Source organism: Choloepus didactylus, chromosome 4 (assembly GCF_015220235.1).
Source record: "Choloepus didactylus isolate mChoDid1 chromosome 4, mChoDid1.pri, whole genome shotgun sequence".
In the NCBI taxonomy this organism is placed as follows: Eukaryota; Metazoa; Chordata; class Mammalia; order Pilosa; family Megalonychidae; genus Choloepus; species Choloepus didactylus.
In genome coordinates, this window is record NC_051310.1 from 41,621,591 (window position 1) to 41,648,485 (window position 26,895).

General features: G+C 37.9%; 1 protein-coding gene across 7 annotated transcripts in view; it reads right to left on the bottom strand.

Moving 5' to 3' along the window:
- EXD2 (exonuclease 3'-5' domain containing 2) overlaps positions 1–26,895 on the bottom strand; it is a 106,026-nt gene that overhangs the window by 21,005 nt on the left and 58,126 nt on the right. For 6 of the 7 annotated variants that reach the window (XM_037832448.1, XM_037832447.1, XM_037832446.1 and 3 more), the window contains 6 exons: positions 26,011–26,267; positions 22,329–22,455; positions 7,038–7,369; positions 4,665–4,771; positions 4,275–4,410; positions 2,898–3,254 (listed from right to left, as the gene is read on the bottom strand). In XM_037832448.1, coding sequence (XP_037688376.1) covers positions 2,898–3,254; positions 4,275–4,410; positions 4,665–4,771; positions 7,038–7,369; positions 22,329–22,455; positions 26,011–26,267 — 1,316 coding nt within the window. The remainder of the gene's footprint in view (positions 1–2,897; positions 3,255–4,274; positions 4,411–4,664; positions 4,772–7,037; positions 7,370–22,328; positions 22,456–26,010; positions 26,268–26,895) is intronic. The other variant, XM_037832449.1, reaches the window with a different exon arrangement.

The following is a 26,895-nucleotide window of genomic DNA, read 5'->3' on the forward strand; positions in this document are numbered from 1 at the left end:
TTAACCTCTGTAAGTCTTACACTTCTTTTCTCTCTCACTTTCATTAAAGTTTACTTTTGTGTGTATTTGCTTTTTTATGTTATACCATAATGACTGCTTCTCATTTCTATTTTTCACCTGTTTTCTTTGTGATTACCATGGGGTTAACATTTAACATCCTAAATATATAACAACCATACTGTATTTATTTTGATACCAACTTAATTTCAATAACATGCACATATTCTTTTCCTATACCCCTCTGCTCCCCTACCATTTTTTTGTACTTGCTACCACTTATATCCTTGTACACTGTATGCCCCCAAACCTAGATTTATCATTAATTTTTATGCATTTGCCTTTTAGCACCTGGAAGAAGTAAGAAGTAGAGTTACATAGCAAACAATACAATACAATAAAACTGGCAATTTATAATTACCTAAATGGTTACGTTTATCATAGGTTTTTATTTCTTTATGCTGCTTTGAACCACTGTCTAGTGTCCTTTTGTTGCAGTCTGAAGAATTCCCTTTAGCATTGCTTGTAGGGCAGGTCTAACAGTGTTGTACTCCCTCAGCTTTTGTTTATTTGAGAACATCTTAGTCTCTCCCTCATTTTTGAAAGAGTCTTGCTAGATAATCAATTCACGGCTGGCAGTTGTTTCCCTTCAGCACTTCATGTATTTCAACCCCCTGCCTTCTTGTCTCCATGGTTTCTGATGAGAATGGTATTCAATCTAATTGGGACTCCCTTGTATGTAACACATTGTTTTTCTCTTGTAGCTTTCAGGACTCTCTCCTTGTCCTCTGCATTTGATAGTGTGATCAATATATGATGGGGGGTATTTTTCTTCATGTTTACCTGTGTGGTGTTCTCTGAGCTTCTTGGATGTGCACGTTAATGTCTTTTGCTAAGTTTGGGAAGTTCTCTGTCATTATTTCTTTGAATATTCCTTCTGCTCATTTCTCTCTTTCTTCTCCTTCTGAGATTCCCACAATGTGTTTATTGGTGCGTTTGATGGTAACTCATAGCTGTCTTAGGTTATTTTCACTTTTAATATTTCTTTTTTCTTTCTGCTCCTCAACCAGACTCATTTCAAGTGTCTTAACTTCAAGTTCACTGTTTCTTTCTTCTGCCGGCTCCCATCTGCTCTTGAAATCCTGGGCATTTTTCATTTCAGTTATTGTGGGTCTTCAACTCCAGTAGCTTTGTTTGGTTCTTTTTAAAAATTTCTATCTATTTACTAAGTTTCTCATATTGCTAATTCATTGTTCTCCTGATATCCTTTAGTTCTTTCTCTGTACTTTCTTTCATCTCCTCAAGCATTTTTAAGATCATTTTTTTAACGGTTTTGTTCAGTATGTCTACATTCTTGCCTTCTTTGTTGGTGTTTTCTGTGTCTTGATCCTCTTTCTCCAGATGGGCCATCATTTCCTGTTTGTTTGTTTGTCTTGTATTCTTTTGTTGCAGACTGTACACTTTAATATTTAAAAATGTTAGCTCTAGGATTTACTCCCTAGGATGTTTATTTCTTGGTTTTGTACTCAGCTGGGGATAAGACAGAGATTTTCTTGAGCTTCAGCCCTCCTATTAGGAAGGTCTGCTCAAGGCAAATGCACTGTGCAGGATTTTCCCTGTCTTTCCGGGTCTCTGTCTTGTCCTGAGGTTTTGCTTGTTAGTTATTTTTTAGTTTGTCTGTATGCAAGAGTTTGGTTGTCCCTCTCTGCTTCTCAAGAGACAGATCTCCCTCTCCTGGGTATTTAAGACGGCAGGGCTTTGACCCAGACTGTCTGCTTCTATAGTTTTTTACACTCCTTTTGTTGTCTCATGCTGTTCTTGCTTGGAGGGCAAATTCTGGGACCAGGGTCACTCCAGGGAGATCATTCCCAAGTCAGTCTTTCCCAGCCAACACAGGCCAGGGTCACACAAAGGGGACACAGGCTGGCTCCAAAGTGCCCTGGGAAGAGGAACAGGAAGGGCACTAAAATCTTCTCCAACAGCTCTCCAAAGCTGAGCTTTTCGGGCCTGCCTGGCAAATGTCCCCCACATCCCTGAGGAAGCGCTCTGTCTTTAAATTCCCACCGCCTCTGCCCCTGTCTGGAGAAGGTTGAAACAATGTCTGGCAAAGCCCTTTTCAGGGAAGGATTGAAACAATGTCTGCTGCCGCCTGCCTTTGTAAGGGGTGTGTTGAAACAATAGCTGCCGGCAGAGCCAGGACCAGTGATCTGAATTTGCTAATCAAAAGCCATGATCAGTTATCAGCCATGCCCATTCCTGTTCTTGGAGAAGAGAATTTTTATGTACCTTTCTACCTCCAGCAGCTAGCCAGGGACAGAACTCTATGGCTGCCTGCCGTGAGAGGGAGGGATGGGCGCCAGTAGCTACCGAGAGAGAGAGCAATTTACAGGTCTTTAGCGTAATTTATCAGCCTCTTCCTCCCACTCTTCCTGGATGTTCTGGCCTCTGTGGTTTAAAATAGTTGTTTCAGACAGTTCCTGTCTAATAGCTGTTTTGGTGAAAGGGCTGAGTCCTGGAGCTCCCTACTCTACTGTCTTCCCCGGAAATTATTTTCATCTTATGTGCTTATTTTATGATTTACCTCTGCATAGAATATTTAAGATGCAACTCCTCTGCATTTGAACTCTCGTGCTAATCATAAAGTGACTGGATCTAAGTATATGACCTTAAAGAGTCAAGGATTGACACCTCATGAGAGGCAAGTGCATTACAAAATGAAAATTCTCAAATAGATTGTTCTATTCCACCCCCATGGAATCTTAAATCATTAGACAATCAATGGGTTAAGCACCTAAGCTGCTAATGCCCACTCCTTGGCAAGCATTCTCACTAAGTAGTCAGGGTTAATGTCTCTGGGTTATTCTCCAAATTTCTTCTCTAACCAGAATTGTAAATCATACCTGGTCTCCAGGCTGGCAGCCTCTTGAACCATCTCATCTGTGACTAGGTCTGTGTTATAAAACTCTCTGAGGGCTTGTAGCAGCTCCTCCTTTCGATGAGCAGGCAGGCTCTCTGCGTTGACTAGGGCCCTAGCCCCAGAACGCACCTGCCGGCGCTCAGCATCTTCTAGCACGCGCAAGCCCTCCTGAGAGCCAATGGGGGCCTGGAACTCCTTGGCCAGCTGCTGCTTCAAATGGTTGTCATAGTAATTGGAGACGGCATGGCAGGAGGTGCAGAGCAGTAACACATCGTGGGAGTTGTGGTCTTTCATCTCAATGGGGAAGTGCTTCCGGTACTCGTGTGGGATCACGTTCTTCCTGAAACAAGCCCATCCCAAAGGCAGAGATCAGTGTGTATGACACAGAACACACACAGAGCAAGGAAACAGGTTATCAGGATTCCAGTCTGGGCCTAAACATGACTGAGAAGCCTTGGGTACCACAACCTAACAGAGACAAACGGTGGCAATAATACTTATTCCACACTCAACCCACCTATCTACCTGTGCCTTCTGTGTCTCTCTTCTTGAAATATTTGCAGAACACCTGCTTACAGGTTGGGGCCAGGGGTGGGGAAAAGTTGGTTGTACTCCTAATAGGAAAAAACTCTCTCAAAGCATGCAGTAGGCAACCTCTATTCCTGAAATTTTGGAAGCCTGATGACCTGAAGAACCAATTTCCTTCATATGAGGAATCCCTTACTCTAAGATTATTTCCCTGGTTCAACAAGATCCTTAATTATTTTATAAGGAGAACCAACATTTCAGGAAAAACTCTTGGCAGCTACAACTGCAGGGGGAGAAAGGAGGAAAGTGAATCACTCCATACAAACCAGGGAGAAAGCCAAATCTCCAGGCATCCAGGCCCAATGGGAAGTCTCACCTTTACTGTGTGTGGATCCTGATATGACATAGTATTTCACCCCAGACTAGGCTTTCAGGTTACCTAGATACTTCGTGAATGGTATGAAGACTCAGAAAGCTTGCTGTCTCACTCAAGGGAAGATTATAAGGATACAGAGAGGAAAGGAGCTTCTGAAAGAACTGGTCTCCATCCCTTCATGAATAAAAGGGAACTGCTCTCTCAATGGCAGACTGTTACTGAGAATAGCATTCATTGCACTCCAAAAACTAAGAATTGGGCTCAAGAGGGGCAGGAGCCACTATGGCAAGGCTGGCAGAGTATCTAAGCTCTCAGAGAGACTGAGATGTCCCCTAGGGACAAGCCTCTTAGCCAAAGTGGGCAAACTCAGCCAAGGCCCCTGAGAACCCTGCATGTGGCTACAAAGACAATTTTCATCTGAGGCAGAAAATCAGGGCAGCCCAAGACCACACTCACCGAATGTAGGAGTCTCTCTTGCCACACACTACACACAGGTTCTCTTTAACCATCAAATAATAGTCTCCTGGAGATTCAGGTCTTCCCGCAGGTTCAAATCGTAGCTTGACCACAAAAGGCTCTTCACTCACCAGCTCTTAGAAAAAAGAAGATTTAGTGTTTGACTGCCCACCTTTCCCTCAGGTAAGAAGCAAAACTTTAATTGTTCTCTGCTCCAAACTGTGTCCTGACAGAGATCACTACTTCTGGATTCTGAATAACCCAGTCCTTGTGTGTCTCAAGGTCTCTCTGCCTTCTCCTATCTACCCTTCCCTTTATCTCACTCCCTATCTCTGCCAGTACCCACATGCACCTAATTACAGATAAAACATTGACAGTTGAATCTCAAACCTCCAATGCCTTTGTCCAGGTACCACTGAGCTTTTCTTCGATCACAAGTGCAGAGGGGCTGTCCATCAGGAGCATGGAGAAAGCAGTTATCATAGAGGGGTGACTTTCTGCAAGAAGGGAGAGAGAAATCTAAAACTAAAATTTAATTATTGGTAGAGGCATCAGTTACCGTCCCATGTTCTCTTCTGAGTGACCCAAGCTATTCTCCACGCTAGAGTCAAAATGAACTATTATGGAAGAATACAAACCAGGCAAAAAACCCTTAATTTGCATTGGGCTAGGAAAGAGACTAAAAAGGAATTAAGATAGTTTATGTCTCTAGTTTTAATATTTATGGATTGGGACTCCAGCAGTGACTTAGAAGGTGTTTGCATAGCTATGAGCAACAAGAAGTCTGCCCTATAGAGTAATCATTGGACTAAACCAAATAAATTAAATTTAAGGAAGTTCAAGCTAAAGTAATGAGGGCTATGTGGATTTATTGCTCACTCATAGTAATATTTGCTTTGATTTAATCAACCAATACCTAAAGGCACTTTGCTACAGGGAACAAACTTCCATTCCAAAGAACTTATCAGTTATGTCCGCAACAGAGGTATAAGTTGTACAGGAACATTCCCAATGACTAGAGAATAACACTGGCTTAGAGCTGGATACCAATCTAAATAATCAAATATCAAATAAACAAGGAATCAGATGATGACTTTTTCCTGAAAAGTATGAGGCACTTTGCTATTCATTTTCACAGCTATCCTAAAATAACCAAGGAATAATAATTATACCCCCATTTATAGTTGGAGAAGTTATAGATCTAAGGGCACATCAGGGTCACTAACAAAGCTCCCCTCAGCTCCACTTCAAGTGTCCAAAAAACAAAAAAAGTAAAAGAAAGGGTAAAGAAGAAAAATATACAAATAAATTTAAGAATAGCTCCACTTCGGGTGTCTGTGTGGCACCTGGGACTCGGAGCCAGAGTTCAGCAGCTGAGAGTGTTAGCATTCCCCCATGCAGCAGCTGTTAAAAAGGCTGAAAAGAACAGACTTCGATTGGAGATATGAACAAAATGGACTTCGTTGAGACTGGGACAGACCAGACTAAAGGGTAGAGGATGATACTGTGTTTTAAAACTTTAGCTTCTATGTGGGACTAAAGGAAGAGATGTTTATTTGGTGCGAAATCCAATTTTCTGTAGCAGGCAATATAATATAACTTGCATGGTGGGTTTACTCAAACACCATAATTACACGGAACCTTGAATAGGGAGTGAGATCTTGTTGGTTTGTACAGGTTAGCATGAAGCCTCAATACATCCCAGAGTAATCTGGGCAGAGAATAAAAAGTATTTACAAAGCCCCCTTGAGGGACCAGGGAACAACGTAGAAATATTAAACTTCCCCAGCTGGGGAATTCCTGATATTCTTGCAAGCATTAGGAACTACCAGTGTAGTGGACCGAGCCCTCGATCTTGGGGCTTGCCCTTATGAAGCTTGTTACTACAAAGGAGAGGCTAAGCCTACTTATAATTGTGCCTGAGAGCCACCCCCAGAGAACCTCTTTTGTTGATCAGATGTGGCCTCTCTCTCTAAGCCACCTCAGCAGGTAAACTCACTGCCCTCCCCCTCAAGTGGGACATGATTCCCAGGGTGTAAAGCTCCCTGGTAACCTGGAATGTGACTCCTGGGGATGAGCCTATACCTGGTTTCGTAGGATTGAGAAAGCCTTCTGGACCAAAAGGGGGAAGAGAAATGAAACAAAACAAAATTTCAGCGGCTGAGAGATTTCAAATGGAGTTGAGAGGTCATTTTGTAGGTAATGCTTATGCATTATATAGACATCCCTTTTTAGTTTTTAGTTTATTAGAATAGCTAGAAGGAAATATCTGAAACTGCTGAACTGCAATCCAGTATCCCTGAAGACGACTGTATAACTATATAACTTATATGGTGTGACCATGTGATTGTGAAAACCTTATGGCTCACATTCCCTTTACTCAGTGTATGGACAAATGAGTAGAAAAATGGGGACAAAAAGTAAATGAATAGTATGGGGGAGAAGGAGTATGAGAAGGTTTGGGTGCTCTTTTTTACTTTTATTTTTATTCTTATTTTTATTTTTTTGGAGTAATGAAAATGTTCAAAAATTGATTGTGATGATGAATGCACGACTATATAATGATACTGTGAACAACTGTTGTATGATTTGGATGATTGTATGGTATATGAATATATTTCAATAAAATGCATTAAAATTAAACCCTGGAGAGCTTCTGCTATCTTACCACAAGCTATCTCCCCAGGCCCAAGGTGAGGCATCACATCTTCTACTGGAGATTGGGCTACCTATTCCTTATTAGACAGGGAACAAATTGGTTACCTGGCAGAATAGCCGACCCCCAGGGGCTTTCTTTTATGTTTTCTGGGGTCTCTCCCTTGGTGGTTGCCTGGCACCATTCCATCAATCTTATTCCTCTTATTTCTTGGATGCTGCTGAGATTCTATTGCTTCCCCATTCCTCTCTTCTCCCAGTCTGCTAATTCCTTTGCTTCGGAATGGGATGTCCACCACATTCTGGCATTTCTCCAAGATTTTCCTCCAGCCAATGTGGCCATCTTTTTCTTCTATAGTTGAATTCCTAGAGAAAGGGTATCCAAGAAGATGGAGAAAGAGAGCCACTGAAACCTGGGCATCCCTGGCAGCATAAATTACCTGAAGAGAAAAGTCAGAAATCAGTGGAATCTGTGAGGCAAACCAAAGAGAGTAGCTTCAAAGTCAATCACGAAGACAGAGAACTTTGAGGATGTTAATTCAAAATGTACAAAATCCTAGGCACCTTGCACTTTTAAAAAACTTTTTATTGTAAAAGGCTTCAAACTACATAAAACTAAATAGAACAGTATAATGAACTCATGTTCCCTGTGTATGATTTTAACGAAAATAGCTAAAACAATGTATTACTCTGTTAAAAAGAAATCCTTATCTATATAAATCAGTGAGTTTTTCCAGTCTGTTGCCAAACTAGCCACATAGATTTTTCTCAAGTTTGGAGGGGACGGTGGTTACCAAAGATCTGACAATTACTACATGGAATTCACTTTGGAGACAGTTATCCTCTAAAGCAGCTGAAGCCATGATTCAACAAGAGGCCTGTATGACTGCCAATCATAAATGATCTGCCATACCAATTAAGATGTTGAAAACAAACAGGTTTCAAATATGGGCCTCAATCAAAAGTCACAAGGAGAGGACGTTACTACCTGACATAAGGTAGGGATACAAGTGAAGGAACCCCAAGGATCACCAACTGCCAGCACCCAGAATGTTACAGACTTTGGGGAAAAAGCATCGCCTTGATGACTCCTCCATTTTGGACTTCTGCTAGACTCAAAACTGAACTCCACATATTCCAAAGGAAGAGACTGATCCCAGTGGAAAACTGTAACTGAAGCACATAGCTCAAGTAGTTTCTGGGAGACCCCTGGATTTACCCCGATATCATGAAGGAAGGAAGAGCAAAACAAACTTCTAACTGTTAAAAATATTTCCTGGTGAGCATATGGATCAAGATGGTGGAATAAGATGCTTCAGGGCTCCCTCACCCCCCACAGAAGTTTTGAATAACCAGCAAGAACTGGCAGAAACATCTTTCTCAGGATACCAGAAAACACATAAAGTCCTGCAGTAACAGGATGTGTGCTGTGCTAAAAAAAAAAAGGCTTCTTAAAAGTGGTAGGATCTTGTGGTTTGTGGTGCTCTGGAGGTCCCTCTCCCCCTCACTGGCTCCAGCTCGTGCTCCCAGTGTGGATCCATGGTCTCAGTTCCAGAGGGAACCCTTGTGCACATGCTGGGAGCAGGATGTCTGATCCAATCTGTCTGGTAGTGGCTGAGGGGCTTGCAGTCCCCCAGCTTCCCTGTGTGTAGAAGGCAGTTCAGAGAGTTCTCCTACAGAATGCTGTGGGAAAGAAGTCAAGTCACGTTACCCAGGGCAAGGGATTGCTGGCTGTAGGACATACAGTATAGAGTTCAGGACAATAAGGAACTGTTTCCTAGAGAAGAAGGGACATGTGTAACCATGTAAATGGGAAAACTGCTAAGGCCACACACACCACACAAAACAAGATGTGAGTGCAGAAAGGACCAAGGAGGCCCCTATGTTTTGGCCTGGAGCTATTCTCCCACAACCCATTGTATAGATAAGCCCTGAAGGAAAGCACTCAAACAAACAGTCAATCTGCAAAAACTGGAAAACGGAAAAGGTATTTACTTTTTTCCTTCTTTTTTTTTTTTTTTTTTTTTTTTTGTTAGCTCCTGACATTCAAGGAAAACTCGGTCATAACACGAGCTGAATATGAGCTTAAGGAACAGACGCTGCAGAGTCTGAATTTCAGCAATAATGTAGTAAAATATCAAAACGTCAGGTTTCAACAAAAGGTTACAAAACATTCAAAGAAAGAGGAAGCAATGGTCCAGGTAAAGGAGAAGATTAAAGCATTAGAAACCATCAACAAGGATGACCAGACCTGGGGCATACCAAAGACTTTTAAAAAATGGTCCTAAGTATGCTCAAAGGGCTTAGGAAAACATGGACAAAGAACTACAGGAATTCAGGAAAATAACAGATGAACACAAAGAGAATATCAACAGAGAGATGAAAATTAAGAAAAGAGATGAAGACGAAGTAACAGAAATGTAAAGTTTCCTAGAGGAGTTCAACAGCAGATTAGAGTTGGCAGAATAAAGAAATCAGTGAACCTGAAGATAAGACAATTGAAATCATTTAGTCTTAGAAACAGAATGAGGAATGGAGAAAAGTTAACACAGCCTGCAGAGCCTAAAGGACACCATCAAGCACACCAACATATGCATTGTGTAATTCTCAGAAGGAAGAAAGAGACGAAAGGGCAGAATGAGTATTCAAAAAATAACAGCTAGAAGCTTCCCATTCAAGATGCTCAACATTCAAGATGCTCAACAAAGTCTAAACAGGGTAAACCCAAATAGATCCATACCACGACATATTATAATCAATCTGTGAAGGCCAAAGATAAAAAGAGAATACTGAAAGCCACAAAAGAGAAGCAATGTGTCACACATAAGGGAACCTTAAGTGCTGATTTCTCATCAGAAACCATGGAGGCAAGAAAGCAGTGAGATGACACATTTAAAGTGCTGAAAGCAAAATATGGCTACCCAAGAATTCTACACCCAGTGTGCTGGTTTGGGACTACTGTGTACCCTGGGAAAGACTATTTTTTTTTTTAATCCACTCTTGTGGATGCAGACTTATTATGAGTGGGATCTTTTGATTGGGTTGTTTCCACAGATATGTGACCAACCCAATTGTGGGTGGGACCTTTAGATTGGATTGTTTCCATGGAGGTGTGACCCGCCCATTCAAGGTGGGTCTTAATTAGTTCACTGGCATCCTCTATGAGAGGATGAAGGGCAGAGACATTTTTGAAGAGAGCTCAGAAAGGCACTTAGAGAGAAAATGCCCAGAGACATTTTGGAGATAGCTATTGAAATCAGATGTTTGGAGATGCTAAGAGATGAAGGTCATAATTTGCCCCAGAGAAGCTAAGTGAAAACCCACAGATGCTTAAAGAGAAAGCCACTGGAATCAGATGCTGAAAGCAATGCAACCTGGGAGCAAAGGACCAGCAGACACCAGCCACGAGCCTTCCCAGATGAGAGAGGTGTTCCAGACACCATCGGCCTTTTCTCAGTGAAGGTATCCTCTTGTTGATGCCTTAGTTTGGACACTTTTATGGCTTTAGAACTGTACATTTGTAACCTAATAAATCCCCATTATAAAAGACAATCCATTTCTGGTATACTGCATTTCCGGTAGCTTCAGCAAACCAGAACACCCAGCAAAACTGTCTTTCAAAAATGAGGGAGAAATTAAGACATTCCCAGATAAACAAAAGCTGAGGGCGTTAGTCACCACTAACCTATCCTACAAAAGATGCTAAAGAGAGTTCTGTAGGTTGAAAGTAAAGGACAATAGACAATAGATTGAAGACTCATGAAGAAATAAAGATTTCCAGGAAGGGTAATGACATGGGTATACATAAAAGTCAGTACTATTTTATTTTTGGCTTGTAATTCCACTATTTACTGTCTGCAGGATATAAAAGGCAAATACATAAAATGTAAAGATAAATCAGTGCTTTTATACTGATTATATGAGTATAATATATAAACATGCAATTTGTGAAAAGAACTATATAACAGTGGGGGGATAGAGGGCAATAGGAACATTGTTTGTTTGAAGTTAACTTGGTATCAAAACAAGCAAGATTGTTACATATCTAGGATGTTAAATTTAAGCCCTGAAATACCTACAAAGAAATTATCAGAAAAGGCAAGTTCATGTAGACAGAAATTAAAGTACAGGTTGCCAGGGGTGGAGGTAATGCATAATGGGTATAGGGTTCTATTTGGGAGATGGAACAGCTTTAATAATTTAAGGTGGTAGGAATACCACAATATTGTGACTGTGATTAATCCCATTGAATAGTATGCTTGGCAGTGGTTGAAATGGGAAAGTTTACATAAATGTTCCCACAACTTAAAAAAAAAAAAAAAAGAGCAGCTAAAGAGAAAATGACAATTTAATGCAATACATGATGCTGGATGAGATCTAGCAAAGGAGGAGAAAGGCTCAAAGACACTATTGGGACATACGAAAACATTGGAGTATATAGACTTTATATCAATGTAAATTGCTTATCACAATAACTGGTGGTTGTTACATAAGCGATTATCCTTATCCTTAGAAAACGTACGTGGCCATGTTAAGTGTTCAAGGAGCATGATATATACTATCTACACTCAAGTGCTCAGAAATGGATAGATGGATAGTTAGATAGTTAGACAGATAGAACAATAAGGCAAATGTGACAAAAAGTTAAAATTGGTGGACCTGGGTTTCTGGGGGAGTAGGAATGTACTGGGATTTTTTTCTGTTTTTGTAACTTTCCTGTGGGTTTGAAAATATTTCAAAAAAAAAAGTTTTAAAAAAAAAGTCACAAGGAATTTTTTTATTTAATAATGCTAAGCCATTCTTCCAAGCAACTGGGGACAGACCAGCTGGTCGTAAATAAAAGCTGTCAAAACTATAATTAATAGCTTTTTTTCCAAAAAAAGGTTTAAGGATTTTAGAATTCTTTAATTTATACCTTTAACAGCCAAGTCTGGCAAGCAATTCTATTAGTAAGGATTTTATAAGCTTTTAAAACCATATATCATGATCATCTTTATTATTCTATAATACAGGTTTTTTTTTTTCTTTTAAAAACTATAAATAATAGAATAAAACAAGTTTGGAAAAAATTTTCCACCTAAACTCAACAATCTACATATCTATCCCCAAATTTGTCTCTGATAGGAAGAGTGTGCTTGCATATGAAGAGTTTAGAACACTTTTTAACACACTGTTTTCAAATGATAAAGAAAACAAGGCACTTTGAACAAATGGTGCTGGGACAACTGGATATCCACATGCAAAATAATAAAGTTGGATCCCTATCTTATACCATATATAAAAATTAACTCAAAATGGTTCATAGACCTAAATGTAAGAGCTAAAACTATAAAACTCTTAGAAGAAAACACAGAAGTAAATCTCTATGACCTTGAGTTGGGCAATGATTTCTTAGATACGACACTAAAGCACAAGTAATAATATAAAAATAGATAAATTGGACTTTATCAGAATTAAAAACTTAAGTGCTTCAAATAGCCCCATTAAGAATGTGAAAAGATAACCCACAAAATGGAAGAAAATATTTGCAAATCACATATCTGATAAGGAAATATTATCCAGAATATATAAAGAACAGTTACAACTCAACAATAAAAAGACAATCCAATTTAAAAATGGGCAAAGGACTTGAATAGCCCTTTTTCCAAAGAAGATATATAAATGGCCACAAAGCATATGAAATGATGCTCAACATCATTAATCATTAGGGAAAAGCAAATAAAAATGACCATGAGATATATTATCAAACCCACTTGGATGGCTCTAATAAAAAAGACAGGTAGTAAGTGTGAACAAGGATGTAAAAATACTTAACCCTTGTATATTGCTAGAGGTTATATAAAATGGTGTACCCACTTTGGAAAAAGCAGTTCCTCAAATGATTAAACATAGAGTTACCATATGACCAGGCAATTCCAATCTTAAGTATATACCCAAGAGAAATGAAAACATATGTTCACACAAAACCTTATACACAAATGTTAATAGCAGCATTATTCATAATAACTAAAAAAATGGAAGTAACCCAAATGCCCATCAACTGAGGGACAGATAAACAAAATGTAGTACATTCATACAATAGGATACTATTTAGTAATAAAAAGGAATGACATACTGATAAATGCTACAACAGGGATGAACCATGAAAACATGCTGACTATAAGAAGTCAGTCTCAAAAGACCACATATTGTATGATTCAATTTATATGAAATGTCCCGAATACGCAAATCTATAGAGACAGAAGGCAGATTAGTGGTTACCTAGAGCTAAGGGAAATTGGATGAAATAGGAAAGACTGTTAATGGGTATAAGGCTTCGTTTTGGAGTGATAAAAGTGTTCTAAAATTGACTGTAGTGATGGCTGCATGACTCTAAGTATTATCATAAAAAGACATTGAGTTGTACATTTTAAATGGGTGAATTTTAGTGTAGGTAAATTATATCTCAATAAAGCCATTAAAAAAAAAAGAAAGAAACCAAGGCATGAAAGAAGTAACTTACTCAAGATCATAGCAAACCAGAAATAGTTACAGAAAACAAATTCAAATAATCTGATTCCTAATCCAAAACTCTCTCACAGGATAATACAAACTTTACAACACTAACTATTGTTAATCTTTCCATTAACAATATTTTGGAAGGATGAACAAGTGGTAACCGAGTAAGCAAACAAGAGAAGACTATACAGAGCAGTAAGGCAAAAAGCCAAAAAAGCAAGTCAATCTGAGCCACAGAGACCTGGCAAGGCTAAGGAATGGGAGGCACCAGGCACCTCTGAATGCAAGAGTACTAGCAGGGGCGAAAACAGGAGGATTAGGTGAAGGATCTTTAAAGAACACTTACAACTCTGTATCTCCTCCCTTATGCCACAGGGCCATGTAATTACTTTTTCCCTACCCCAAAAGCAAGAAGTTTAAATAGTATATTAGTTAAACCACAGAGGACCTAGACTCAGTGATAACAGGTATGACCAAGGGAAGTGGGCGAAATGAAAATGAAAAAAGTGGGATTATGTGAAAGTATACACATTGAATGATGAGCCTACCAGTCCCTTTCCCCTACTCAGCTACCAGAACACAGGCAGTGGGGCTTATATCTCTCAGGCAGAAGACTGGAAGATCAACCTCTGAAGAAAGTGAGTGGCCTAAGAGAAAAGACTTAAAGTTAGTGATGTTTGATTCTAACCTATAGTTACTGACAATGAAGCCCACTTGTCCTAAAGCCCTGGCCATATGTGCTATGCTATCAAATTTTTTTTTAATATCGAATTTGAATTCTATTTTCTAAAGTCTCATTAAGCAATATGTTTATAATTAGAATAAAAATAAATAATATTAAAATAATTCTCACAATATTATTATAAGAAAAGGGTTAAGTTTAGCTTTCACATAAAGGTGACAGGAAATAGAAGCTAAACACAACTAGCACAAACTGACTATGCGATTAAAGGGAAAGAAAGAGCCTCTGACATAAGCCTAGAGTTAATGCCAGTAACAGCCAAGGTCACTAAAATGTGAAGAAATGTAAGGTATAATCAAAGGCAGGTTAGTCCACTCTCTCGGATAAACTCTAACCTCTGGAGTACCCAGCCAATGGGGAAACAGGGGAGGGACTTGTGTGGTAAGCTTAAAAAATATATTGTGGGGAGAATCTAAGATGGCGGCTAGGAGACACAGGGCAAAAAAACACCTCCTTGAAAAATACTAGATAAAAGCCAGAAAGTGACCCAGAACAATTCCAGCAATGCACCAGCTGGACAAGGTCGGCTAAATCCACAGGGACCGTGCACTTGGTGAATCCGGGAGTCTGCGTTCTGAAACGAGTAAGTAAGCTTGCTGAATAGCTGGCAGCCATGCAGCAGTGTGGCGAAACCGTGCGTTGGTGTTTGGAGGCAGACTAGGTCTTTTTTTAAAAACCCAAAAGCAGCTGCAGATACAACAGCGAGAACCACACAGTGAAGCACGGCAGGAACGGGCTGTGCAAATGCCTCAATATCTGGCAAGGAAGATAGCCTTTCGCACACCCACTGCTAATTGTCTCGGAGAGAGGAAGGCAGAGGAGAGCCAAAAAGGGAAAAAAACCATGCCCCTTGCAGCCATCTTTCCGGAGGGCTGGGAACGCTCCTGCCAGGCGTTGGAGCCACAGCCCAGAGCCATGCCAAAAAACCCAGTGTGACAGGAAGTGTTTCCAGCAACATACGCACACGCTACAATATTGGGCGCGGACAATAGCCTTTCATGCACCCACAGCTAATTGTCCCAGAGCTGGGAAGGCAGAGCTGTGTGAAAAGGAGGAAATTAACACGCCTCATTCAGCCATCCTTACAGCAGGCTGGGAACGCCCCTACACAGCCTGATGGCCCAGAACTTCTCTTGAGGGACGGTGCGCACTTGTGACGGAGCACAACCTTCCCTCACCAGAGGCCCTAGAAGAGCACGGCTTGGAAGAGGGACCCACTTGGAAATCCCAGGGTCCATACGCCAATACCAAGGACTTGTGGGTCAGTGGCAGAGACAATCTGTGGAGAGACTGAAATGAAGGTTTAGACTCTTGCAACAGCCTTAAATCTCCAGGAACACCTGGGAGGTTTGATTATTAAAGCTGCCCTCCCACCCTAACTGCTCAGACACATGCCCCATACTCAGGGCGGACAGCACCAACAACACACTCAAACTTGGTGCACCAACTGGACCCCACAAGAATCAGACCCCCACACAGCACAAAGACAAAGTTGGGGAGAAGTGACTTGAGGGGAATAGGTGACTCGTGGATGCCATCTGCTGGTTAGTTAGAGAAAGTATATGCCACCAAGCTGTAGATCTGACAAATTAGAGATTAGCCTTTGAATAAATCTACATATCCTAAAAGAACCCTATCAACTAAAGCAAATGCCAAGAGGCCAAAAACAACAGAAAATTTTAAAGCATATGAAAAAACCAGATGATATGGATAACCCAAACCCAAACACCCAAATCAAAAGATCAGAGGAGACACAGTATTTGGAGCAATGAATCAAAGAACTAAAGACAAACAATGAGCGCATGGCACAGGATATAAAGGACATGAAGAAGAGCATGGCACAGGATATAAAGGACATAAAGAAGACCCTAGAAGAGCATAAAGAAGAAATTGCAAGAGTAAATAAAAAAACAGATGATCTTATGGAAATAAAAGAAACTGTTGACCAAATTAAAAAGATTCTGGATACTCATAGTACAAGACACCAGGAAGCTGAACAACGAATCAGTGACCTCGAGGACCACAGAATGGGAAATGAAAGAACCAAAGAAAGAATGGGGAAAAAAATATCGAAATGGACCTCAGGGATATGATAGATAAAATAAAACATCAAAATATAAGACTCACTGGTGTCCCAGAAGGGGAAGAGAAGGGTAAAGGTCTAGAAAGCGTATTCAAAGAAATTGTTGGGGAAAAATTCCCAAACTTTCTACATGATATAAATGCACAAAGCATAAATGCCCAGCGAACTCCAAACAGAATAAATCCAAATAAACCCACTCCAAGACATATTCTGATCAGACTGTCAAATACTGAAGAGAAGGAGCAAGTTCTGAAAGCAGGAAGAGAAAAGCAACTCACCACATACAAAGGAAACAACATAAGACTAAGTAGTGACTACTCAGCAGCCACCATGGAGGTGAGAAGGCAGTGGCATGACATATTTAAATTTCTGAGAGAAAAATTTCCAACCGAGAATACTTTATCCAGCAAAGCTCTCCTTCAAATTTGAGGGAGAGCTTAAATTTTTCACAGACAAACAAATGCTGAGAGATTTTGCTAATAGAAGACCTGCCCTACTTCAGATACTAAAGAGAGCCCTACAGACAGAGAAATAAAGAAAGGAGAGATATAGAGAAAGTTTCAGTACTAAAGAGATTCAATATTGGTTCATTAAAGGACAGTAAGAGAGAGAGGGATAAAATACAACTGACAAACATAAACAAAAGGATAGGATGGCTGATTCAAGAAATGTCTTCACAGTAATAACGTTGAATGTAAATGGATTAAACTCCCAATTAAAAGATATAGATTGGCAGAATGGATCAAAAAATATGAACCATCAATATGTTGCATGCCAGGGACTCATCGTAAGCACAGGGACACAAAGAAACTGAAAGTGAAAGAATGGAAAAAATATTTCATGCAAGCTACAGCCAAAAGAAAGCAGGAGGAGCAATATTAATCTCAGATAAAATAGACTTTAAATGCAAGGATGTTAGGAGAGTCAAAGAAGGCCACTACATACTAATAAAAGGGGCAATTCAACAAGAAGAAATAACAATCATAAATGTTTATGCACCCAATCATGGTGCCACAAAATACATGAGACAAACACTGGCAAAACTAAAGGAAGCAATGGATGGTCCCACAATAATTATGGGAGACTTCAACACAACACTCTCTCCTATAGATAGATCAACCAGAGAGAAGACCAATAAGGAAACTGATAACCTAAACAATTTGATAAAAGAATTGGATTTAACAGACACATATAGAACATTACACCCCAAATCACCAGGATACACATTCTTCTCTAGTGGTCATAGAACTTTCTCCAGAATAGACCATATGCTGGGACATAAAACAAGCCTCACTAAATTTTAAAAAAATTGAAATTATTCAAAGCACATTCTCTGACCACAATGGAATACAATTAGAAGTCAATAACCATCAGAGACTTAGAAAATTCACAAACACCTAGAGGTTAAAAATGAGGGGAGATGAAAACATTCCTGGATAATCAAAAGCTGAGGGACTTCATCACCAGTAGATCAGTCCTATAAGAAATGCTAAAGGGAATTGTGCAGGCTGAGAGGAAGGGACACTAAACAACTGACTGAAACTACATGAAGAAATAAAGATTTCCAGTAAAGATCACCTAGTAAATATAAATACCAATACTACTGTATTTTTGATTTGTAATTCCACTATTTACTTCCTACAGGATCTAAATACATAAAGTGTAATGATAAATCAGTGGTTTTGGATTCAATGTAAAATATGTAATTTTTAACAAGAACTACATAAAGTTGGGGGAATGGAGGAGTATGGGAACATAGTTTATGTGTCCTATTGAAGTTAAGTTGCTATCAAAGAAAACAAGATTGTTATAGATTTAGGATGTTAAATTTAAGCCCCACAGTAAACACAAAGAAAGTATCAGAGAATATGATTATAGAGATGAAAAGTAGAGTATGGGTTATGAGAAGTGGGGGAAGGGGCAATGAGGAGTTAATAAGAAATGAGTATAGGGTTTCTGTTTGGGGTGAAGGGAAATTTCTAATAACGGATGGTGGGAAGGTGATGGCATTGCAACATTGTGAATGTGATTAATCCCATTACATGGAATGCTTGGGAGGGGTTGGAATGGGAAGATTTATGCTGTATATATGTTTCCACAATTGAAAAAAAAGACAGTCTAAATAGATAATTAAATTAATTAAATGCCATAGAGGATCCTGGATGAGATCTAAGAATAGAGGAGAAAAGGCTCAAAAGGACACAATTGGGATGTAAGAAAAAAATGAAATATAGTATGTAAGTTTTATATCAATGTTAAATTTCTTGAATTTCTTAACTACACTTAATGTGATTACATAAATGAATATTCTTGTTCATAGGAAATGTATATGTGAACTATATTATTTGCTCAAGGATGTGTACAACTTGCTCTCATATGTTCAGAAGACAGAGCACTAGATGATGAATGATAGGGAGGGAAAGAAAGAAATGGTAAAGTGACAAAATATTAAAGGTGGTAGATCTGGTTATCGGTGGAGGGGGGTTGGGGTAGGCTGGAGTTCTGTGTATGGGTTTTGTATTATTTTTGCAACTGTCCTGTAAGTTTGAATTTATTTCAAAATAAAAAGTAAAAAAAAAAAAAACTATATATACATATACATATATATATGTGTATACACACACACACACACACACACACACACACACACACACACACATATAGTGCTGCTTTCCTTTGTTCAGGGCGCCGACCATTCCATTTTCTTTTGGTCATGCACCCGCTCTTCCAAGAATGAAAATAAATTTCTTTTCTCCTCCACAGTTGGGTGAGCCTTTGTTTTCTTCCAGGTACAGCTCTGTTTCTAACATTATTGATCACAAATTTGCTTTCAAATTTGGTAGCAATTAGCTTCCCCCACACCACCCCCAAAGTTTTATTTTCAAAGTTTTTAAACCTATAGAAAAGTTAAAAGAATAATACATGGGCACCCATATACTTCTCATCTACATTTATGATTGTCAGTGTTTTTGTTGTTTTTATCTCTTTGTAATACATACACTACATGCTCACTTTTTTTTTTCTGAAGACATTTCAAAGAAGTTAGGTTGCATCTGTTATGACACTTCATTCCTAAATACTTCAACATGTATCTCCTAAGAACCAGGACACTCGCTTATATAATCACATCATCACACCCAAGAACTTTAATGTTGACACAACACATTGACAGAACATTAGCTAATATACAGGTCTACTATAATTGGTCCAATGGTACCAACAATGCCTTTTTTAAGGAGGTTCAGGATTTAGGATCCCTGGTTCAAGATTCATTAAAGTATCAGACATTGCATGTAGCTGCCACTTCCAATCAACTTTTTTTTTGATTAACAACTTTATGGAGATACAATTCATGTACTACACAATTCACCTATTTAAAGTACAAAATTCAGTGGTTTTTAAAGTATATTTACAGAGGTGTGCAACCATCAACACAATCAATTTCAGAACATTTTCATCACCCAAAAAGAAACCCAGTACCCACTAAAAGTTATCTCCCATTTCTCCCTAGATCCCCTAGCCCTAGGCAATCACTAATTTACTTTCAGTCTCTATAGATTTGCCTATTCTGGATATTTCATATAAATGGAATCATACAATGTACGGTCTTTTTTGATTGATTTCTTTTACTAGCATAATGTTTTCAAGGTTCATCCATATTGTAGCATGTATTCTTTTTATTGACAATAATATTCCATTGTATGGATATACCACATTTTATTTATCCATTCATCATTTGATGGATCCAATCAGCTTTTTGATGCTTCCTTCTAAAATATGAATGGACAAATATTTAAACTTTTGAAAAAAGCTTCAACTTGAAAGACAAGTTTTTTTAAAAAAGAACTCAGAAGAAAAAGAGGCAATGTAAAGACCAGAAGAAAACTTCAGAAATATCCAAAGAAAAGAGAAGAGATTACATCCACTAAAAAAAACCAGAAAACTACTTTTAAAATGAGTATTCAAACTGGAAGGAAATACCTGAAACTGTTGAACTGAAATCCAGTATCCTTGATTCTTAAAGACAATCCCATAACTATACAGCTTATATGGTGTGACTGTGTGATTGTGAAAACCTTGTGGCTCATACTCTCTTTATCCAGTATGTGGACAAATGAGTAGAAGAAAGGGGGACAAAAAGTAAATGAAAAAGAGGGGGGCGGGGGAAAGGAGTATGAGATGTTTTGGGTGTTCTTTTTTACTTTTATTTTTATTCTTACTCTTATTTTTTGGAGTAACGAAAATGTTCAAAAATTGTAGCGATGATGCACAACCATGTAATGATACTGTGAACAACTGATTTTACACTTTGGATGACTGTATGGTATATGAATATATCTCAATAAAATTATATTTGGAAAAAAAAATGAGTATTCATGTGTGATGCTGGATTGGATCCTGGACCACAAAGAAAAAAGAGACATTATTCAGACAGTTGGCGAAATCTGAACGAGGTCTGTGGATTAAGATGGTAGGGTATCAGTGTTAATTTCCTGATTGGGAGGGTTGCACGAAGGTTATAGGAGAATGCACTTGTGTGGGGGAAATACACAGTGAAATACTTAGGGGTAATACAGGATCATGTCTGAAACTTGCTCTCAAATTGATCAGAAAAAGTAACAAAAAGAGAGAGAAGAAATAAAATATGGTAAACATTTATGATTAGGAAATCACATTTAAGACAAGAAAATTATTGTACTCTCCTTGTGACTTTTCTTTAAATTTGAAATCATTTCAAAATAAATTATATTAAAAAAATTTTTAATGAGTATTCAGAGAAGACCAAGGAGCTCTTCTAACTTAAAAACATAATAGGAATAATTAAAAATTCAATAGAAGTATAAACTTCAGGAAACGTCCTAGAAAGTAAAACGAAAGAAGATAAATATGGAAAATAGGAGAGAAAATATAAGAAAATCAGAGGATCAGTTTTAGGGGGTCCAATATCCACATAATTCAAATTCTAAAAACAGAAGGAAAGATAAGAAATTTTCAGAGAAATTATATGAGAGAAATTTCCTGAACTGAAAGACATGAGCTTCCAGATTGAAAGGAAGCTGAATTCCAGTCCGAAGAATGAAAAACAGCCCACTCTAATAAACAGCATTACGAATCTGAAAAGGCTAAGGATAAAGAAAATATCTTCCAGAGAGAAAACAAGTCACATATTCAATGTCAACACTAGAAGGTAGAAGGTAATGAGCACTGCTTTCAAAGCTCTGAAGGAACCTAAAATTCCACACTCAACCAAACAATTGGTGAAGAGAGAGGGAGATCAAATACCTTTTCACACATGCAGAGGGTCATAAATTAACTCCCAAATTTCCTTCTCAGGAAGCTCTTATACATGTACTCCACCAAAACAAAAAAAGGAAAAAGACATGGAATCTAGAAAACAGAGGCTCTATCACAGAAGAGAGGTAAAGGGAATTTCCAGGATGAAAGCTGGACAGCAGGCCTGGAGTTCAATCAGTCCTGAGAGGAGCAGGACGACAGAGGTCTGCAGGAGGGATGGCTCCAACAGCACTGATGTTTCTGTACCCGCCCAGAGGAAATCTATAGTTCTGTTAAAGAGCCTGGGGTTGAAGTCAAAATCTACAAATTTGAAAAAAAATAAGAGCAATTTATGTATGTAATTTAGAAATATTATGGTACTTATCAGAAGAGAGAAATGGTAATTACCAGAAAGTAATAAAAATGGTTGCCTTTGAGAAGAAGGAGGGGAATTAGGTATGGGGAAAATTAAGACAGGGAAGTATTATGTCTTATTATAATAAGTCTTATAACACTACGGATTTTAAATTATGCATTTGTAGTCATGATTTTTAAAATTACAGTTTCTGAAATGCCTAACATATAATAAGTGCTCAAAAAAAAAATAGGTACTCTTACTCTCTTATTTAAGTAGCATCTGTATCATCATAGACCACTCATCTTGCATATCACTGACCAATGAAGCCATTTTAAGATATTTCAGCCCAATACTTATATCATATTTGAGGATTAGACTTTGAAAAGCAATTATACTTAAGAAGCAATGACTCTTCCATTCTTCAATTACTCCAGTAAGAAGTACCTGGTCCTCAGTAAGATTCTCAGCATCCCAGTTGCTGCAACGAAGTAGAAGGGACTTGTCAAGTTGAAAGTTCAAAACAGTCTCAGCAAGTGATTTCAAGCTAAGCCCGTTATAGTGCAAATTGTTTCTATAAGAAATGAATAAAACCATCTATTAAAAATGGGCAAAAGACATGAACGACAAGCAATTCAAAAAAGACAATACATAAATGGCCAATAAACAGATGAAATGATATTCAAACTCATTAGAAATCAAAGAAAATAAAACAAAAATGATACACAATTTCTCATCTATTAGACTGAAAATTTTTTTAAAAAATAACTGTATCTAGTATTGATGGAGCATGGAGAATCAGGCAGTTCATCTAAAATTTGTGAAATTTATAACCTTTAATGGAAAACAGTTTAACAATAAATAGCTATCAAAATCTTGAACGTGAAAGTTCTCCAATCTAGCAATTCTACTTGTAGGAATTTGTCCTAAGGACAAATGCACATAAAGGATCTTCATGGTAGCACTATTTATAGTGGCAAAGAACTGGAAACAACCTAAATGCCCATCAGTAACAGACTGGTTAAATATCCATGCAATGAAATTCCATACAGCTATTAAAAATAGGGATGTGGATCTATATTTTTGTGAAAAGATGTCCATGACATATTAATTAAGCAAAAAAAAAAAAAAAATTCTGTGAAAGAAAATATGTAATATGGTCCCATTTATGTTAAACATATTTTACATAACAGATGTGCATACGTGATTCTAGGTGTGTATGAGAGAGGAAGCAAAAAGAGATAACTAGAAAGATACTAATCAAATATCAGTGATGTTCTCTCTCTGAGTGTGGGTTTTTGGGTGATTTTATATCTTCTTTATACTTTTCTATACTTGAATCTGCTAGTGTTCATGTATTACGTTTCAAATTTGAAAAAAATAAGGCTATTTTCACTGAGGGGGTGAAGGTACAATAAAACCAAATAACCTATTCTTTCTGACTCTTGAACACTTTTCTAATTACAAACAGCTTCAGGGTGGTGAAAATTTTCATTTGTCCAAGGATTGGAGACTCCTACCAAAAGATAAATGCAGAATAACGAACACATAAAGTATGCATAAACGAATCCAACTTCTTGGTCACCAAGCAGACTACCAGTTTTAGAGCAGGAAGCTTGGAGCTGGAGGTTCACATTCATTGAACATGCAATATTCTCTCAGATATTGTAGAAAATGAAATTATTGTAATGATGAAAAAAGGAAGTCTTTTCTTACAAAGCAATAATAAACTGATTGACACCATTTCCCCTCAAACATGACACAAACTAAAAGTACAAAAAGGTAAATGTAAAATTCACATATAAAATACAAAAAGGTCCTGGTTCAATTAATGTAAATTAAGGATTTGCAGAAGACGAACTTTCTTTTGGTTTATTAAAAATTACAAAAGTAATGAATGCCTATTATTAAAAATTCAAATAGAGAAGTATAATGGGTGAAAAGTGGAAGTTTACCACCCCACGCCTCCACTCCTCAGGAATAACCACTCTTAACACTATGCACAAATAAACAGATTGTTAGAGGAATAAAGTTTTATGTTATTTCTTTTGTTTTTTTTGTGTGTGTTCTACAATTTGCACTATTCACTTAATGTATCATAGACCTCCTACCATGACAGTAAATACAAATGTACTTATTTCTTTCTTTTGAATGGCTGTATAGTTTTCCAACGATGGATATTCCATAATTCTTGAAACCATTCTCCCCACTGAGGATACTGTTTAATTTTTAGCTATTTAATTCCACTTAGGTCATTAATCTTTTTTTTTTTTTTTGTAATGTCATATTTGGGAAGGTTTTATATCTCTTGAAGATGAATTAAAAACAAAATGCCAACTTTACCACTTCTGAATTTCACTACAAAAGATTCTAAAATCATGAATAAAAATCTCCTTAATAAATTACCTTTGATTACCTTTGATTAACATGCAATAAAAAGTATAAGAGAATGAAGAAAAGAATACAGCATTACCAAAAACAAAAAACAAAATTTTAACTTGTTCTCCCCAAAGTCAGTTGAAAGTAACAACTATCTATCACAGGCAAGCATCAGGAGCAATAGTACTAAGTGTAATTCTTGCACTATGATGTCAAGCTTTTTGTACCATGTCAAAATTTTAAATTTTACTACTAAACATTTACTAAAATGTTTAATAGTAAAATAAAAAATTTTTAATTTTAATAAAATTTTAGCTTCATTCTGATGTTCGGCAAAGTTCATGGAAATATTCAGTCTTGGCCAAATTTTTATTTCGACAATTGGCCATTGTATATTTAGCCAAAAAGAGAATTCAGCATACCTCTAATTTCTATATATTCATAGAGCAGATTGTAAATGCATAGAAAATGGTCAGGAAGAGTAAACCAATCAGATGATGATGGTGCTCAAGGTGGTGGTGATGATGACAATGAAGATGATGATGATGATGATGATGATGATGATGATATATGTTAATAGTTAAAACTGACACAGCACTCTCTATATGCTAAACAGTCTTCACAGTTTAACTCATTTAACCACCACACCAATCTTATGAAATGGGAACAGTATTAATCTCCACTTTACAGACAAGGAAACTGAAGAACAGTAAAGTTCAGTACCCTGTCCAGGATCACACAGCTGGTCAGTGGCAATGCCCACCCAGGCAGGATGCTCACGAGCTGACTCTTAGCCCTCTACACACTGTCTCTGATAGCACAGAGCACCAGTGGGCACCTGTGGAGAGGTGGTACCAAAAGGGGAGGCCTGATGAAAGGCGGTTTCTGTTTCTGTACTCCAAATACTTTTACAGCACTTTAATTTTTTATAGCAATGACTTTAACGTATTCCTTGAAAAAATTTATTATATTTCACTTATGAGAGTTTTATTTACATAAACCAAACTAACAAATTAAAATTTCATTTTATACTAAAAAGTTATGATAAATGCAGATTTTAATCAGTCCTTCTCTTTGTTTACAAATCCCACCTATAACCTTTTAGCGTCAGTGCCATGAGATGAGGCAGGGAGAGAGGCTGTTTCAGGCCATGTTATTTACAAACCAGGACCTTATATGTACATAAGAAGGTAATTGTGACCCCTTAACAAAACAAGTTCAAAAAAAATTTGCACAGAATTAGAATTCTAAGGGAAAGGGCAATCTTTCTTCCTCCCAGTCAAAGTCTAGATCTACTATCATCTTTGGACTAAAGCAGGGTTTGCAAACACCAAAGCCTTTCAAGATAGTTTAAGGTTACAGTTGGAATGGTGGGGGCTCTGGTAAATTGAATACAGCATGCTCATCCAAGAGGACAACCACTGCCCAGCTAGATTTAAAATAAAAATTTCAAAGAAGTATCATATGGGGAAAAAAATCGCCTACAGCCCTCATTTAGCCAGTAAGGCCATCAGTTTACAACCTGTAACTTACAGAAAAACCTTATGAACATTCTTCCTAAAAAGACCAGTTCTAGGTAACTAAAGTTATCTCAGAAATTGGACTATCTCCTCACAAATTCAATATATATCTCAGAAGCCGGATTCCAAAAAAATTTTAGATATTTCATTAATGATTCCCAGTAATCTACAAATCTTACTAACATATTTGCCTCACAGCTAAAGGCACCCAACATAGATACAAACCATACCTCTGCCTCACAGCTAGGTATCGGAGGTCCAGGTAACCCTTAACAGTGAGGCCATAATCCTGCAGGAGCTTGCTGGCATCTTCTGAACATCCCACTCCAACTTTTAAAATGGTGCCATCAGCCAAAATGTCCAGCAATGTTTTGGGTAATGTTTTTCCTCCACAGATCAGTTTTGGCAAGCGAATCAAGACACAGAGACCACTTGGGGAGGCCATTTGTAGGAGAGACACAGGACAGACTTTGCCTTCCAAGTTCACCTGCAACAGATTCACACCAAGTGCAACATGAAACTGTGGCACGTTAAAATTTAAGAGGTACATCCTTATCTTCCCAAGCGAACATCTGACCAGGTTTTGTGTTCAAACCTAGGAATAAGCCTATGCAAACAAATGCAATGCACTCTGTGAAGCAGCAGCCTAAATAAAGTGTACAGAGGCCTGAACTCAAAGGCCTAAAATGTGAGCTGGCCATAGTGACCAGGTGACACAGAGGAGCTCTGGGACACACACTGGCAAAGTCATACTAAATGTGCTCCTTTTAAAAGGCTAGGGGAAAAAAGACTAAGGTGCAGTGCGTCAAATGATAAACATACTATTTTCATTATTCAAACTCTAATGTACATGCTAGTCAGCTCATTTACCTTATTATTACTGCCTCAAGATATGATTTTTAAAAAGAGGTATTGTAAATAAATGGTACTTGCCAATATAATAAATCCTGATAATACAAAGTTCTTTCTCAGCATTTTCTAGAGATAAATGTTGTTCATAAAATAAAGAAAATGTTATTGAACATTTAGGAGATGAAAATAACTTTATATATTAACTGATCTAGGTTTAATCATTTTGGGGTCACAGCTAAGTTTGAGAAAATGCTAAAAGCTAG